Genomic DNA, 15,229 nt, shown 5'->3' with positions numbered 1-15,229 from the left:
ATCAGAAGCTTGCCATCTCGGATTTTTAATATGTATGGAAGTGTTTTTATAGATCTAATTTTAATATGTTTGTAAATTGCTAATGTTTTTAAACTGTTGTTGGCCGCCCTGAGCCTTTTGAGGGAGGGCGGGATATAAATCTGATAAATAAATAAGCGTAAGATGTTTGAGAACTGCAAGACATGGATGGATAGATGGATGGATGGATGGAAGGAAGGAAGGAAGGAAGGAAGGAAGGAAGGAAGGAAGGAAGGAAGGAAGGAAGGAAGGAATATAGATGGAGGGAAGGAGAGATGGAAAGAAAGCAACTTTAACTTTAAATGCATTCTCCAAGCCACCAGCTGTCTTGGCTTGGAGAAGTGATTTAGAGAGACGACCTTCTCCAAGCTGGCTGACAGGACAGTGGGCTGCCGTTGGCCTCCGCTGAAGGAAGGAAGGTGAAAGGTGGGCAGAGGCGGTTCCTCACGGGGTGACCCAGGCAGGTCCAGACCCTGCCTTTGCTGTGAGATGTCCTGCTACAGCCCCCACAGAGAGGGGCCACGGTTGCCAACTCTGGGGTAGGAAATTCCTGGAGATTCAGGAGGCAGAACCTGGGAGGGGCAGAGTTTGGGGAGAGAGCTGAGTGCAGTATAGTTCCATAGTGTCCCCTCTCCAAAGCAGCTGTGATCTTCAAGGAAACTGACCTCCATAGTTTGAAGAGACCAGTTGTAACGCCAGACTCCACATGGAGGTAGCTCTAAGACAGGGTACCTTGAAGAAAGCAAGCAAGAGCATTTCTTTCTCTGGGAACTCAGAGCCCTAAGAAAGGAAATGCTTTTTCAAAGAGCATGGAGCATTTCCGGTCACCTCCTCTGTTCTCCAGGAGGCAGCGAGACCCCTGGGCGTCCAAAATAAAATCCACGGCCTGCATTTCTGTGCTGGCGAGAAGGCGATTGTGTGAAAGCATCAGCTGAACGGGGGTGGGGGTGGGAAGCCCTCTCCCCATCCTTCATTAACATGCCTGAGATCTGAGATGTTCCCTCCGAGAGAAAGCATCAGGGCGTTTTGGTCCAGGCTGAAAGGAGGAAGGAAACTTCAAGCCATCGAGATAAAAGGGGAGGCCAAAGGTGCAAAAGGGAGGGGTTCTCGGCCCCTCCTGCCAAGTGCCAAACACTAGAAAGGGAAGCTTCCTTCACTCCCCAAACTGCACAGCCCCTATTTGGCAAAGGGTCAACAATAAGCTGTCCAATACCCCAAAGGCTGAAGCGCATTCTTGAATATCATCACTGCTGCAGATCTTGCTGGGCAACAGAGAGCAATTCTCCCAACACTGTTGATCAGCCCGTTCCTTTACCAATCGGTAGGAATCGGTTCGGCCAGGGTTGTGGGAAAAACCACTGCTTACAAAGCAGCAGGAGGGGGAGAAGGGAGAGGTTGTGAGTTCCAAAGAGCAAATTTGGATTGTGAGATCTTGACAGCTGTCATTCTCTCGCCTCCTGGTTTCTTCTTCTGCTTAGAAATGGTAGTCTTTCTACTCTGATTTCTTCACAAGAAACACTGGGCTAGAGATGGTTTTTGAGCTTTTTTTGGTTTTTTATTTATTGCCAAATAATGCACCACAAAGCAACGCAGAGCAGCACCATACAAAAAGCATCAAACTGTGCTCGAGTGTGGACATCACAGAATCCTAGGATTAACAGGTGACTTAATGCTATCTAGATTCAGGGTGCCAAGTCCAATTTAAGAAATATCTGGGGACTTTGGGGGTGGAGCCAGGAGACTTTGAGGGTGGAGCCAGGAGACATTAGGGGTGGAGCCAAGATCAAGGCTGTGACAAGTATAATTGAACTCCAAAGGGAGTTCTGGCCATCGCATTTAAAGGGACGGCAAACCTTTTCAATTCCTTCCTTCCATAGGAAATAAGGGATAGGGGCACCTTTTTTGGGGGCTCAAAGTATTGGACCCCCTGGTCCAATCTTTTTTAAACTTGGGGAATATTTTGGGGAGAGGCACTAGATGCTGTACAGAAAATTTGGTGCCTCTACCCCAAAAAACAGCCTCCCCAGAGCCCCAGATACCCACGGATCAATTCTCCATGATTTTCTATGGGAATAAATCTCCATAGGGAATAACAGAGTTCCCAGCAGACATTTCCCTCCCCTCCCCCCGCTTTCTGACAACCCTGAAGCAGGGGGAGGGCCTCCAAACCGGGGGATCCCCTGCCCCCACCTGGGGATTGGCAACCCTAAATCCAGACCAAGTGGTCTTTCAATTTGTTTATTACACTGTTTTGCCATTGGATCCTAACTTACATTCTTAACCACTACCCATCAGCTATAAGTAGCTCTGCTCACTGTACCTCGTTCCCTTACCTGAAGAAGCGTGCATGCCCATGAAAGCTTACATTCTGAATGAAACTTTCACAGAATGATAGCGTTGGAAGGGACCTCCAGGGTCATCCAGTCCAACCCCTGCACAATGCAGGAAACCCACAAATACCCACCCCGAATTCACAGGATCTTCATCGCTGTCAGATGGCCATCCAGCCTTAACTTTGTTGGTCTTAAAGGTGCTACTTGACTCCTATTTTGTTCTATTGCTTCAGACCAACACGGCTGTCCGCCTGCATCTATCAGCTTAGAGAGAACACTGCTGAGGGGAGACATTTGGTCTCAGCAGGAAGCAGCCATGCCCAAGAAATAAATGCCTATTTTTCCTTTGCATGCGCTAGCTGGAGCTTTTCTGGGCCTGGTTTAGGGAATTCTAAAAAGGGAAGCCGACTTCCGGCTTTGGCCCTGCAAATTTGCCAGCAAGGGGATTATGTGGGATTTCTGCCTTGCACGGTTCCAACCGGGTGTTAATGTTTGTTTACTAGTGTGAGAATCATTGAGAGATGAGGCAAGGCAGGGGATCCTTTTCACACTTGGCCTCTGCTGACTCGCGGCCGGCGACTGAGTTACATTTTCTGCTTGGTGGGCTTTTCCGCCTCGCTTGAGGGAAACTTTCTGTCCGCCTCGCTCTCCCTGGGAATGATCTCGGTCCCAGGGGCCAGATCTGGAACACGATTGCAGCTTTGCCAGGTGGGAAGGTCTCAGGGAGACAGCCGTCCTTTCCCCCACCAAAAGTCTTGGATTCGGATTCCCCTCTGGCAGGATTCTTTGAACATGTGAAGAAGCTTTAATGGGAATGTTATGTTGCTCTAAGAGACTCTATGGTGCACCATTTGAATCCATTGGCCCCTTTAAGTCCCAAAAAGTTTTATCCTGGTTATAAACTTTCATTTGCCACAGCATATTGTTGGGACTCTCTGTCTGGGGCAAGTGATGCTCTATATTCTTGGTGCTTGGGGAGGAGCATAGTGGGAGGGCTTCTAGTGTCCTGGCCCCACTGATGGACCTCCTGATGGCACCTGGGGTTTTTTGGCCACTGTGTGACTCAGAGTGTTGGACTGAAGGGTCCATTGGCCTGATCCAACATGGCTTCTCTTATGTGCACAAAAGCTTATACTCAGGATAAAACTTTGTTGGTCTTTGCATCTGCTGATGTGACCTTGGGTCAGTCACAAGTTCTCGAAAGAGCTGTTTGCTCAAGAGCAGTTCTCTCAGACCTCTCTCAGCCCCACCTACCTCACCGAGTGGCTGTTGTGGGAGAGAAAGGAAAGGAGATTGTAGGCCGCTCTGAAACTTTGAGTGAAGGGAAAGGAAAGGTCCCCTGTGCAAGCACCAGTCGTTTCCGACTCTTGGGTGACATTGCTTTCACAACGTTTTCATGGCAGACTTTTTATGGGGTGGTTTGCCATTGCCTTCCCCAGTCTTTTACACTTTCCCCCCAGCAAGCTGGGTACTCATTTTACCGACCTCGGAAGGATGGAAGGCTGAGTCAACCTGAGCCGGCTACCTGAACCAGCTTCCGCTAGGATCGAACTCAAGTCATGAGCAGAGCTTAGGACTGCAGTGCTGCAGCTTTAACACTCTGCCCCACTCTGCTCTTTTTGAGTGAAGGGTGGGGTATAAATCCAGCCTCTTCTCTCCTCCTCTTCTTCTTTAAAGAGGCCGCTGGACACAAACTTTCTTCTGCTGCTTAAGAACATAAGAGAAGCCATGTTGGATCAGGCCAATGGCCCATCCAGTCCAACACTCTGTGTCACACGGTGGCCAAAAAAAAAAATTATATCTATATATAGATATAGATATATATACACACTGTGGCTAATAGCCACTGATGGACCTCTGCTCCATATTTTTATCCAATCCCCTCTTGAAGCTGGCTATGCTTGTAGCCGCCACCACCTCCTGTGGCAGTGAATTCCACATGTTAATCACTCTTTGGGTGAAGAAGGACTTCCTTTTATCCGTTTTAACCTGTCTGCTCAGCAATTTCATCGAATGCCCACGAGTTCTTGTATTGTGAGAAAGGGAGAAAAGTACTTCTTTCTCTACTTTCTCCATCCCATGCATTATCTTGTAAACCTCTATCATGTCACCCCGCAGGCGACGTTTATCCAAGCTAAAGAGCCCCAAGCGTTTCAACCTTGCTTCATAGGGAAAGTGTTCCAGCCCTTTAATCATTCTAGTTGCCCTTTTCTGGACTTTCTCCAATGCTATAATATCCTTTTTGAGGTGCGGCGACCAGAACTGCACACAGTACTCCAAATGAGACCGCACCATCGATTTATACAGGGGCATTATGATACTGGCTGATTTGTTTTCAATTCCCTTCCTAATAATTCCCAGACCAACATGGCTGCCCCGCCTGAATCTGGGAGCCTGGAGTCAGCAAGTTCTTGCAATAAATGGAATCATGATTTAGGGTCCTTAGCATGCAGCTAGCCTTTTGTGAGCAGAAATAATTTGTTAGGGTGGTCCGCATTTGAATAAGAAACACTGAAATGTTCTTGAACGGGCTCTGCTTTTACCAGTTGTTAATTCTGCTAAAATCTCCCACTGTTGCCTCATTGGCAAAGTGACAAGTTAATAGAAGAGTAGAGTCCAGGTATATTTTCTCCAAAAGGATGGTGGAGAAATCAACAGGGACTTTTCTGCATATGCAGGATATTGAATATTCTGTGAGGGCTCAGCCGTGGAGGTGAAGGTGGAAGGGGCCAAGGATCTCTCCCGCAAACCCATTCAAGGGGAAGGCTTGATTTATGTTGTTTCAGGAATATTTTTGTTCTTCCGAGAATCGTGAGATTGTGGATGTAGCAGCAGCTATGCGTGTAGATAGCATTAAAAGGGGTTTAATGGAGATGACGGAAGGAACCCCGCGGCGCAGAGTGGTAAAGCTGCAGTGCTGCAGTCTGAGCTCTCTGCTCATGACATGAGTTTGATCCCGGCAGAAGCTGGGGTCAGGTAGCCGGCTCCAAGTTCAAGTTTATTTATATCCCGCCCTTCCCACCGAAGTGGCTCAGGGCGGCTCACAACACATAAAAATCTAACATAATTTGAATTTAAAACATCTTACACAGTTAAAACAGTAGAGTAATAAAACATATAACGGCCGTCTATCAGAACTACACTCAGCTTCCAATGCCAGTTAATTATAAGCCAGCCGGAAGAGGGCTGTCTTACAGGCCCCGCGGAACTGACCAAGGTCCCGCAGGGCCCTCACCTCTTCCAGCAGTTGGTTTGACCAGAAAAGAGCCGTGATGGAGAAGGCCCTGTCCCTGGTGGATTGCAGGCGGGCCTCCTTTGGCCCGGGGATAACAAGCAGATTTTGAGATTCCGATCTCAGTACTCTCTGGGGAACATGTGGGGAGAGACGGTCCCTAAGGTAGGCAGGTCCTAGGCCATATAGGGCTTTAAAGGTAATAACCAGGAGTCCAGGTTGACTCAGCCTTCCATCCTTCCGAGGTCTGTAAAATGAGTCCCCAGCTTGCTGGGGGGGAAGTGTGGATGACTGGGGAAGGCAATGGCAAACCACCCCGTAAAAAGTCTGCCGTGAAAACGTCATGATGCGACGTCACCCCAGAGTCGGAAACGACTGGTGCCTGCATGGGGGACTACCTTTATCTTTTTTAATGGAGAGGAGACCCATCCGTGGTCAGGGAAAGACCTATGTTTTGCTCACTTCCTACTTCTGCCATTTCTTAGTGGCTTGATGAGCATCACTTAGGGTTTCCAACTCCAGGTTCGGAAATTCCTAGAGAATGGGGGTGGAGCCTGAGGGGGGCGGGGTTTGTGGAGGCGAGGGGAGGGAACTCAACAGGGTAAAATGCTGTACAGTCCGCCCTCCAAGGCAGCCATTTTTTCCAGGGGAACTCTGTAGCCTGGAGATCAGTTGTAATTGTGGGAAGTCCCCAGGCTCCACCTGGAGGTTGGCAACCATAGCAGCATTGCACGATCTAGACATAAACAGTTTTTAAAAAGGAAGTCCAGTTTGCATACTGGAAAATGACAAGAAGCTGACTTGCGTTTGACTTTTCCAATGCAAGGGACAGAGAGTGAAAGTCTCCTGAGAAATAATCAGGGATATTTAAGTTAGGCTTCTGAGCCATGCACCCCAAACAGAATGCAAATGTGGCCCCCAAAGAAGAGCCAGTTTGGTGTAGTGGTGAAGTGTGTGGACTCTTATCTGGGCGAACCGGGTTTGATTCCCCACTCCTCCATTTGCAGCTGCTGGAATGGCCTTGGGTCAGCCATAGTTCTTGTAGGGGTTGTCCTTGAAAGGGCAGCTTCTGAGAGAGCTCTCTCAGCCCCACCCACCTCACAGGGTGTCTGTTGTGGGGGAGGAAGGTAAAGGAGATTGTAAGCCGCTCTGAGACTCTGATTCAGAGAGAAGGGCGGGGTATAAATCTGCAGTCTTCTTCTTTGTGCAGGGTTATGGAGAGAGAGGGTCCATTCCTCTGGGTCTTTCCTGCATGGAGGAATCACAACCCACTTGCCCCCCTCCCACAAATCCCCAGAAATCACTCCCTCTGTGGTGTGTGAGTCTCTGTCTTGAGCCTGTCGCATGACACGCGGGTGAACTCTCTTCCTCTTGGCTTCTAACCGAGACCCATGCAAAGACCCCCACTTCCACCCTCACACACACACACACACACCCCTCCTGGGAAGGGCTTCAGCTGCAGCTGCGCCTGCCCCAGAGAGCGGAGGGGTCTCATCCCAATGGGGCTGGCTTGCATTTCTCAGGAAGAGACAGACTGAAGTTGTTTACAGGAAATGGGGGGGGGGGAATAAGGGTGGGGCTGCCCCTTTCCCCTCCGCCTTCCCTCTGACCCGCTGCAGACATTTACATTTCCTGCGGCTGGCATCTGCTCTTTAGAATGGGCATTTTGTAGGGAGTTTGGCTGAGTTGTGGTTCTCTCTCTTTCTCAAAACAATGATGAAGATTCAAATGAGTCTGCTTCGGTGGGGAGGGCGGGATATAAATCAAATCAGTCAAATAAATAAATGCAGCCTTTGCCGTGGTGGAAAACGGGCACATTGGCTGCCTTTGTTGAGCTGGCCTGTGTTACGTGCATATTTCAAATCCCGATTCTCCACTGATCCATCTTCGTGATCTGCAAAGTGTAGCGAGAAGGTGCAGAAGGTGAAGTCAGCGTAGGTAAGTCTGGGGGGCGGGGCCAGGTCGTTCCAGATGTCTCCTGAGAGAAGCCGTGTCCTCCCCTGCTGTCTGGGTCACCCCAGTGATGGGGCTCAGGTGAGGCGGGGGGCTCCACAAAACAGGCGCAGATAAGGGCCCATCTCAGCCAGAGCTGGCGCATGGGAGTAGGCTGCCTAGGGCGCCACCCTGCCCGAGGGTGCTACTGGGAGCCCCCTTGCCCCTCTGATGAGCTGGCCCAGGGCTTGTGTGCTACGCTCCTCCTTGTGGGTCCCTGAAGTTTGCGTAGTGCACGAGGCCTACAACACAAGGTAGCTTCTCTAGTCTGTGTAAGAAGAAACTTGCAAGAAGCCTCTTGCTTTTTCAAACTCACAAGAGTTCTTTATTATAGGGAACTCTATTTCTAGATAGTATACAGTAGAGATAGATTCCTAATCTAGTCTAACTAGCTGGATAGGCAGGGATGCAGGAAAGGCCCGTCCTTTCAAACCCCCCCCCCAACTGTATGGCCCCTTCGTTGGAGGCCCCCCAGTATGTCCCCGTTGCTCACTACTACTCTGAACAAGTAGTAACCTTGCTGGTGTTTTTGCTTTTATTCCTCTCCCCTTCCCTAACACACCTTGCAGAGCAAAGGGTGTGGGGGGAGTCTTCTTGCAGCTGGCCTTCTGAGCACCCAACTTCCCTTCAAGAGGTCTCTGTCTCTCCGAGAGAGCGGCACATACGAAAGGGGTAGGGGGAGCAGAGCTGTTGTGACTGCCCAGGCAAAGGGGGGTTAGTTTGTGGAACTCAAGGCAGCTCACAGTGCCAAGAGCCCAGGACTGCCAAACCAGGTGACCCCCCCCAACAACAAATCCTGCTGTGCCCCCCCCCCCAAACATGAAATCTTGGCTGCAGCCCTTGGTCACCCACCTAGCAAGCTCATGGCACAAGTGAGGATTCGAATGTGGGTCTCCCAGGTACTATTCCAACACTAGTCCCCTCTGGGAATCAAACCTGAGCCTCCACATGAGAGTCTGCCACTCGCACAACCACCACACCAATATAATCCAATATATATTGGTATAAATCCAATATCATCGTCATCATCATAATCATCATCATCATCATCTTCTTCTTCTTCTATCTTCTCTTCCTTTTTGAGGTCTTCATATTGGGGATTTCAGGCTTCCTTTGCTGTAGAATGTCCCCGAGTATCTCTGGGCCTTTTCACACTTACCGGTGGAAACCGGAAGGGAGTCGGTATTGTGCTGCCTTGCAGTAATCCGAGACAGGGATGGGAGTTTTCAGACACATGTTTTTTTCCCGGTAGGGTTCTGTGATTGAAGCAAGCCATTTCACACTGTTCCGCTTTTATCTCGCTTCCACCAGCGCCAGCCGTTTTCGCCTGCTGGCGCGCGATCTCCAGCTTTTTTTTTTTTTTGGAACGTCGGGCAAAGATTGCTATAGCGCTATAGCACTATAGCGACATATCACAACAGCACCACCATAGAGATGGCTAGGCTCCATTGAGATAAGTTACCAAGTTTCAACGGCGGCGATCTCTGGCATCTTAATGGAACCCAGGCATCCCTATGGTGGTGCTGTTGTGATACGTCGCTATAGCGCTATAGTGATCTTAGCCCGACGTCCCCCCCCCCAAAAAAAGCCGGCGATCGCACGCCGGCGTGCGAAAAAGGGCGCGAAAACTGCTCCCGGATTAGATACTGGACATTTCACACAGCGCCCCATACCGATTTCAACCTGGAAGGAGGGGTTGAAAACTGGAAGAAGCTGCTCTTTGTTAGTAACGACTCAGGCACGCCTCACTACCGGGACAGCCGCGGGACTGTGTGAAAAGGTGACAGTATTCCGGTAGCAGCCAGTTACTGAGTCGGGTCTGTCTGAAATGCCAGCAGAAACCCGTTACTATTCAGTAACTGACCAGCTTCCATACCGGAATACACAGGCTGTGTGAAAAAGTTCTCTGTCTGTTTGCCTTACAGATGTCATGGCGGCCGCAATATCGCAGCTCCAAGTTTCGGAACGTCTATGGCAAAGTGGCCAACCGGGAGCACTGCTTTGACGGGATCCCCATCACCAAGAACGTCCATGACAACCACTTCTGTGCAGTCAACACCAAATTCATCGCCATAGTAACGGAAAGCTCCGGCGGGGGCTCCTTTCTCGTCATTCCACTGGAACAAGTAAGTGGCCCTTTGTCTGGCCGGCGGCTCTTGGGAGAGACCTTTGTTCCTTCCAGCTTGCTGGACTTTCGGCCGGGGAGGAACCGTCCTCGGTTGCTCGACTGTTCTCCGGCCGATGCCAACAACAGCCCAGGCCGAGAATGTGAAAAATGGGATCCGTGTCATGAAATGTCAACCTCTGGGCCCCCTGCCCTTTCTTCTCCTCCAAATGATGGTGCAGGCAGACATGGAGTTCTGGGACTTGCTTAAGATGCTGGTGCGAATTTTAAAAATTCAGCCTGAAAATCTGACTCGCGCAGTCCACGAAGATAGATTCAGGTGGCTCACCGTGTTGGTCTGAAGTAATAGAATGAAGTTTTGAGCCCGGTGGCATCTTGAAGACCAACAAGTTTTGTATGCATGCCCACGAAAGCTGATACCCAGAATTAAACTTTCTTGGTCTTAAAGTTGCCCGATGGGACTTAGGCTTTGTGCTGTGGCCCGTGCCGTGTTAACTATTAAGCTGTTTAACTGAACTTCTACCACTGAGCTAGTGGCACAAGAAAGCATCCGTCAGGGATGTGCACTGAATTTCTAAGGCTGTTTGTCGGGCGATGCTTGGATCTGGGCTTGTGTCTGTGATGATGTCAACTGGGCGGGGCTGCAGCTTGGGAAGATGGATGATGCTGGGGGCGGGGCTGGGAAAGTGGTCTTGCAGCTGGACTGAGTTTTCTTTCTGAGTCAAGAGGCTTTTACTAGCCCCTTCTGTGCTGTGAATCCCATCTCTGAAGGACTGTCTCCTTCCCCTACATGTCCTTGTGTGCCAGCTGCAATCATTGGGCAGCCCCTCTGTTGGTTTTCCCACCACCTAGCGCGGCCGGTCTAGCATTGACAGAGCCAGGGTCTTTTCCATTGTGGCCCCGGCTCTGTGGAAGGAGCTCCCTGTAGATGGGTGAGGGGACCTCTCCTTGGAGATCTTCAAGACCTACCTGTTTAAGGGAGTTTGAATTGGCAGGCATCTTTGAAGGGCGGAAGGAGTGAGGAGATTTGGGGTTTGCCGTTTTTGATTCTACATTGAAAATGTTTGAAAACTAAGGCCGTTTTCCCACAGAGCTTACCGCGGAGCGACGTCCCTCTTCACCGCGCAGCGTCTGCGTGGATTTCCCACCAACTGCTCCGCGGAACCAGGAAGTGCCGGACCTTTTGCATCGCAGATGTAAACCGCTAAAAAAACAGTTTACGTTAGCGACGCGAAAGCTGCGGCTCTTCCTGGTTATGTGGAGCAGTTGGTGGGAAATCCACACAGACGCTGCGCAGTGAAGAGGGACGTCGCTCCGCGGTAAGCTCTGTGGGAAAACGGCCTCTGTTTGAGTCCAGCGGCAACTGTTTGCACGTGACATCTTGTTATCCCCAGAATTAAACTTTGCTGGTCTTAAAGGTGCTGCTGGACTCCCAACTGCTGCTTCAGACCAACAAGGCTGCCCGCTTGCATCTGTGTTTTTAACTGTTATCGTTAAGCCACCCTTGCATACCAGGAAAGATTTTTTTTGGGGGGGGGGGCGGAAAAAATGTTTAAATAAATTAATAAAACTGGATGCAGTCAGGGGGTGATTCCCCACGCTGGTGGTCAGTAATCCAGAAAAGTCAAAAGATAGTGACAGTTGTGCCAATTTAAATGAACCATGAAAAAGGAAAAAAAAAAACCCAGAATGCAAGCCACTTAATACTTCGATAATCTAGTCCTACTACCCAACTCTAGATGGGGGGCGGGGCGGTGCTTACTGCCAGTGTTCCCTCTAAGCTGAGTTAACTCCAGGGTTGAACTTCTTTAGAGGTTTACAAGATTATGCATGGGATGGAGAAAGTAGAGAAAGAAGTACTTTTCTCCCTTTCTCACAGTACAAGAACTCATGGGCATTCGATGAAATTGCTGAGCAGACAGGTTAAAACGGATAAAAGGAAGTACTGCTTCACCCAAAGGGTGATTAACATGTGGAATTCACTGCCACAGGAGGTGGTGGCGGCCACAAGCATAGCCACCTTCAAAAGGGGGTTAAATAAAAATATGGAGCAGAGGTCCATCAGTGGCTATTAGCCACAGTGTGTGTGTGTTTGTGTATAAATTTTGCCACTGTGTGACTCAGAGTGTTGGACAGGAGGGGCCATTGGCCTGATCTAACATTGCTTGTCTTATGTTCTTATGTTCTAGCAGGAGCTCCTTTGCATATTAGGCCACACACCCCCTGATGCAGCCAATCTTCCTGGAGCTTACGGTACACCCTGTAATAAGAGTCCTGTGAGCTCTTGGAGGACTGACTGCATCAGGGGTGTGTGGTCTAATATGCAAAGGAGCTCCTGCTAGAAGTCCACCCCTGGAGCTAGCTCACAGTTTTTAAGCCTCCGGCTCACTCGTTTTTGTCTTAGCTCATGAATAATGACCCCCCACAGCACACTAATTTATGCAGGAGCTCACAGCTTTAATTCCAGTAGCTCGCAAAGTGCAATTTTTGCTCACGAGGCTCCACAGCTTAGAGGGAGCATCGCTTATGGGTCTGGCTTTGATCAAGGGAATGTTGGTGGCTTCGCTGTTCCTGGTTAGAAGACAGGCTGAGAGACTCTCCGGGCTTCTTTCCAACCAGCGGAAAGCTTTCAAAACGAACAGCCCCCCCCCCCCCGCATTAATAGGTTTCCATATTTAGCAGAAATAAATTAAAGTAACCTAGAAACTTCCTGAGAGGAGCAGATTAAATTCTCTCGCTTCTGTGCCATTCTAACCTTGCTGACTTTGATTGGAATGATTCTCTCCTGTCATCCCAACATCTGCTTCCCAGGCCGGCACATCAGAAATGATAACTGCTTAGGAGAGAAACCTGCTCCCCCCCCCCCTCTCCAGTTCTTCCCAAGAGCCAAATCCGCCCACTCAGCACACGAAAACTGACTCCAAAAGAAAAAGACATCTGGGAGAGACAATCATCCGCATATCGGGACCTGGGTGCTCATCCCCAAAGGCGGTTTTTCTTTTATAGCTGGAACACCTTTGCATATTAGGCCACGCACCCCTGAGATAGCCAATCCTCCTGGAGCTTACAGTAGGTCCTGTACTAAGAGCCCTGTAAGCTCTTGGGGGATTGGCTACATCAGGGGTGCGTGGCCTAATATGCAAAGGAGTTCCTGCTACAAAAAAGCCCCGCCCACAGGCATAGCTGGGAGGGGAGCAGGGGGTGGGAAACAGGACAGGGCAGGGGGCTCGATCCACCCAGAGCAGCTCCTGGGTAAAGCCTCCTTGAAAGGAACAGGGGCAGGCCTGGCAAGCAGGCAGAGGTCAGGATGAACCAACTGGAGGGCTTGCTGCTGCCTGCCAATCACAAGGGCCGATGTTGCATTTCCTTTGCCTGTGAAGCACTGTGTGCCTGAATGCACAGTCTGCAGAAGTTCACAAGCCCAAGTGCTGTCCTCTTCGGAGTCCCATTCTAAGCCCTCAAGACTGAACATCAGAGGAGCCCTGCTGGGTCAGACCAGGAAGGGTCCATCCAATCCAGCATCCTGCCTCAGACAGTGGCCAACCAGTTCCTCTGGAGGGCCAACAACAGGGCAGAGAGGCCGAGGCCTTCCCCTGAGAAGAACACCAGAAGAGCCCTGCTGGGTCAGACCAGTGAGGGTCCATCTAGTCCAGCCTCACACAGTGGCCAACCAGTTCCTCTGGAGGGCCAACAACAGGACAGAGAGGCTGAGGACTTCCCCTGAGAAGAGCATCAGAAGAGCCCTGCTGGGTCAGACCAGGGAGGGTCCATCTAGCCCAGCCTCCTGTCTCACACAGCAGCCAACCAGTTCCTCTGGAGGGCCAACAACAGGGCAGAGAGGCTGAAGCCTTCCCCTGAGAAGAGCATCAGAAGAGCTCTGCTTGTTCAGACCAGGGAGGGTCCATCTAGTCCACCCTCCTGCTTCACACAGTGGCCAACCAGTTGCTCTGGAGGGCCAACAACAGGGCAGAGAGGCCGAGGCTTTCCCTTGAGAAGAACATCAGAAGAGCCCTGCTGGATCAGAACAGGGAGGGTCCATCTAGTCCAGCCTCCTGCCTCACACAGTGGCCAACCAGTTCCTCTGGAGGGCCAACAACAGGGCAGAGAGGCTGAGGCCTTCCCCTGAGAAGAACATCAGAAGAGCCCTGCTGGATCAGACCAGGGAGGGTCCATCTAGTCCAGCCTCCTGCTTCACACAGTGGCCAACCAGTTGCTCTGGAGGGCCAACAACAGGGCAGAGAGGCCGAGGCTTTCCCTTGAGAAGAACATCAGAAGAGCCCTGCTGGATCAGAACAGGGAGGGTCCATCTAGTCCAGCCTCCTGCCTCACACAGTGGCCAACCAGTTCCTCTGGAGAGCCAACATCAGGGCAGAGAGGTTGAGACCTTAATAAGAACATCTGAAGAGCCCTGCTGGATCAGACCAGTGAGGGTCCATCTAGTCCAGCCTCCTGTCTCACACAGGGGCCAGCCAGTTCCTCTGGAGGGCCAACAACAGGGCAGAGAGGCTGAGGCCTTCCCCTGAGAAGAATATCAGAAGAGCCCTGCTGGGTCAGACCAGGGAGGGTCCATCTAGTCCAGCCTCCTGTCTCACACAGTGAAGTTCCTGCATTGTGCAGGGGGTTGGACGAGATGACCTTGGGGGTCGCTTCCTGCCCTATGGTTCTATGAGTCACTGCAGTCTCTGCTTCAGATAGATCAAGATGGGGGGACTGCATTAGTCTGTCTGGATCAGAAGGAAAGGACAGAAGTCCTGGAGCATCTTTAATACTAACAAAATTTGTGGCAGGAGAGCAGCTTTTGAAGATGTTGCTGGGCTCTTGCGCTTTCCTGGTGTCAAAGGCAGAAAGTCCTCTATTTAACCGAGAGCTGCCTGCTCCAACTGCAGGTCCTTTTGCAGGATGGGTGCTCTGTTACGGGTACGAGGGGTTAACGGCCCAAGGGCTACGGATGCTGAGAAAGGGGCTGGGGGAATTCTGGATGGTTGACTTTGTAACCACAGGCCACAGATTCTGCAGCCCAGGGATGGGAGGGAAAGTTCTAAACCGCAGCTCAGACATACGACCTCATTTTTTGGAATATGAATAAGAGACAAGCTGTGCGTGACAATTAAAACGCTGATTGTCGGCCCTTCTCCATCTGCAGCCGATTCAATTAAAGAAGCAACTCTGGGGGGGGGGGAATACATCTGGGGAATGAACGGATGACTTCATTGGGAACATGAAGCAGGGGTCTGAGTGCAGGAAAAGAAGGAGTGCAACTATTTTGATCTTCGAGCACCAGATCCGGGCAGATTCAGAGTATCTCAAGGCAAATTCAGCCTTGTCTGCCCCCCTCCCCCTGCTACCATAAGGGTATACCTCCCCACTTGCAAAGGGGTGGGGGGTCTAGCAGTCAAAGCAACTCGAGGTGTCCAAATAGTTTTACAGAGTCAGTTCTTTTGTCAGTTCAAAAATGTCACTCTGTGAGTGCTTGGATTTTAATGGAATTAAATTCAGTAGTTATTGTGCTGAGTTTCAGTGGGGAACATG

General features: G+C 50.5%; 1 protein-coding gene across 1 annotated transcript in view; it reads left to right on the top strand.

Annotated features, from left to right (window-relative positions):
- The window catches only part of LOC132587840 (coronin-2B), a 92,816-nt gene that overhangs the window by 34,567 nt on the left and 43,020 nt on the right, over nt 1-15,229 (top strand). The window contains exon 2 of the mRNA XM_060260226.1: nt 9,501-9,701. Within this exon, the coding sequence (XP_060116209.1) occupies nt 9,501-9,701 (201 nt within the window). The remainder of the gene's footprint in view (nt 1-9,500; nt 9,702-15,229) is intronic.

This window comes from Heteronotia binoei, chromosome 19 (assembly GCF_032191835.1).
Source record: "Heteronotia binoei isolate CCM8104 ecotype False Entrance Well chromosome 19, APGP_CSIRO_Hbin_v1, whole genome shotgun sequence".
Taxonomy (NCBI): domain Eukaryota; kingdom Metazoa; phylum Chordata; class Lepidosauria; order Squamata; family Gekkonidae; genus Heteronotia; species Heteronotia binoei.
Note: the sequence above shows the minus strand (reverse complement) of the source record. Positions and strands in the feature narration are given on the sequence as shown.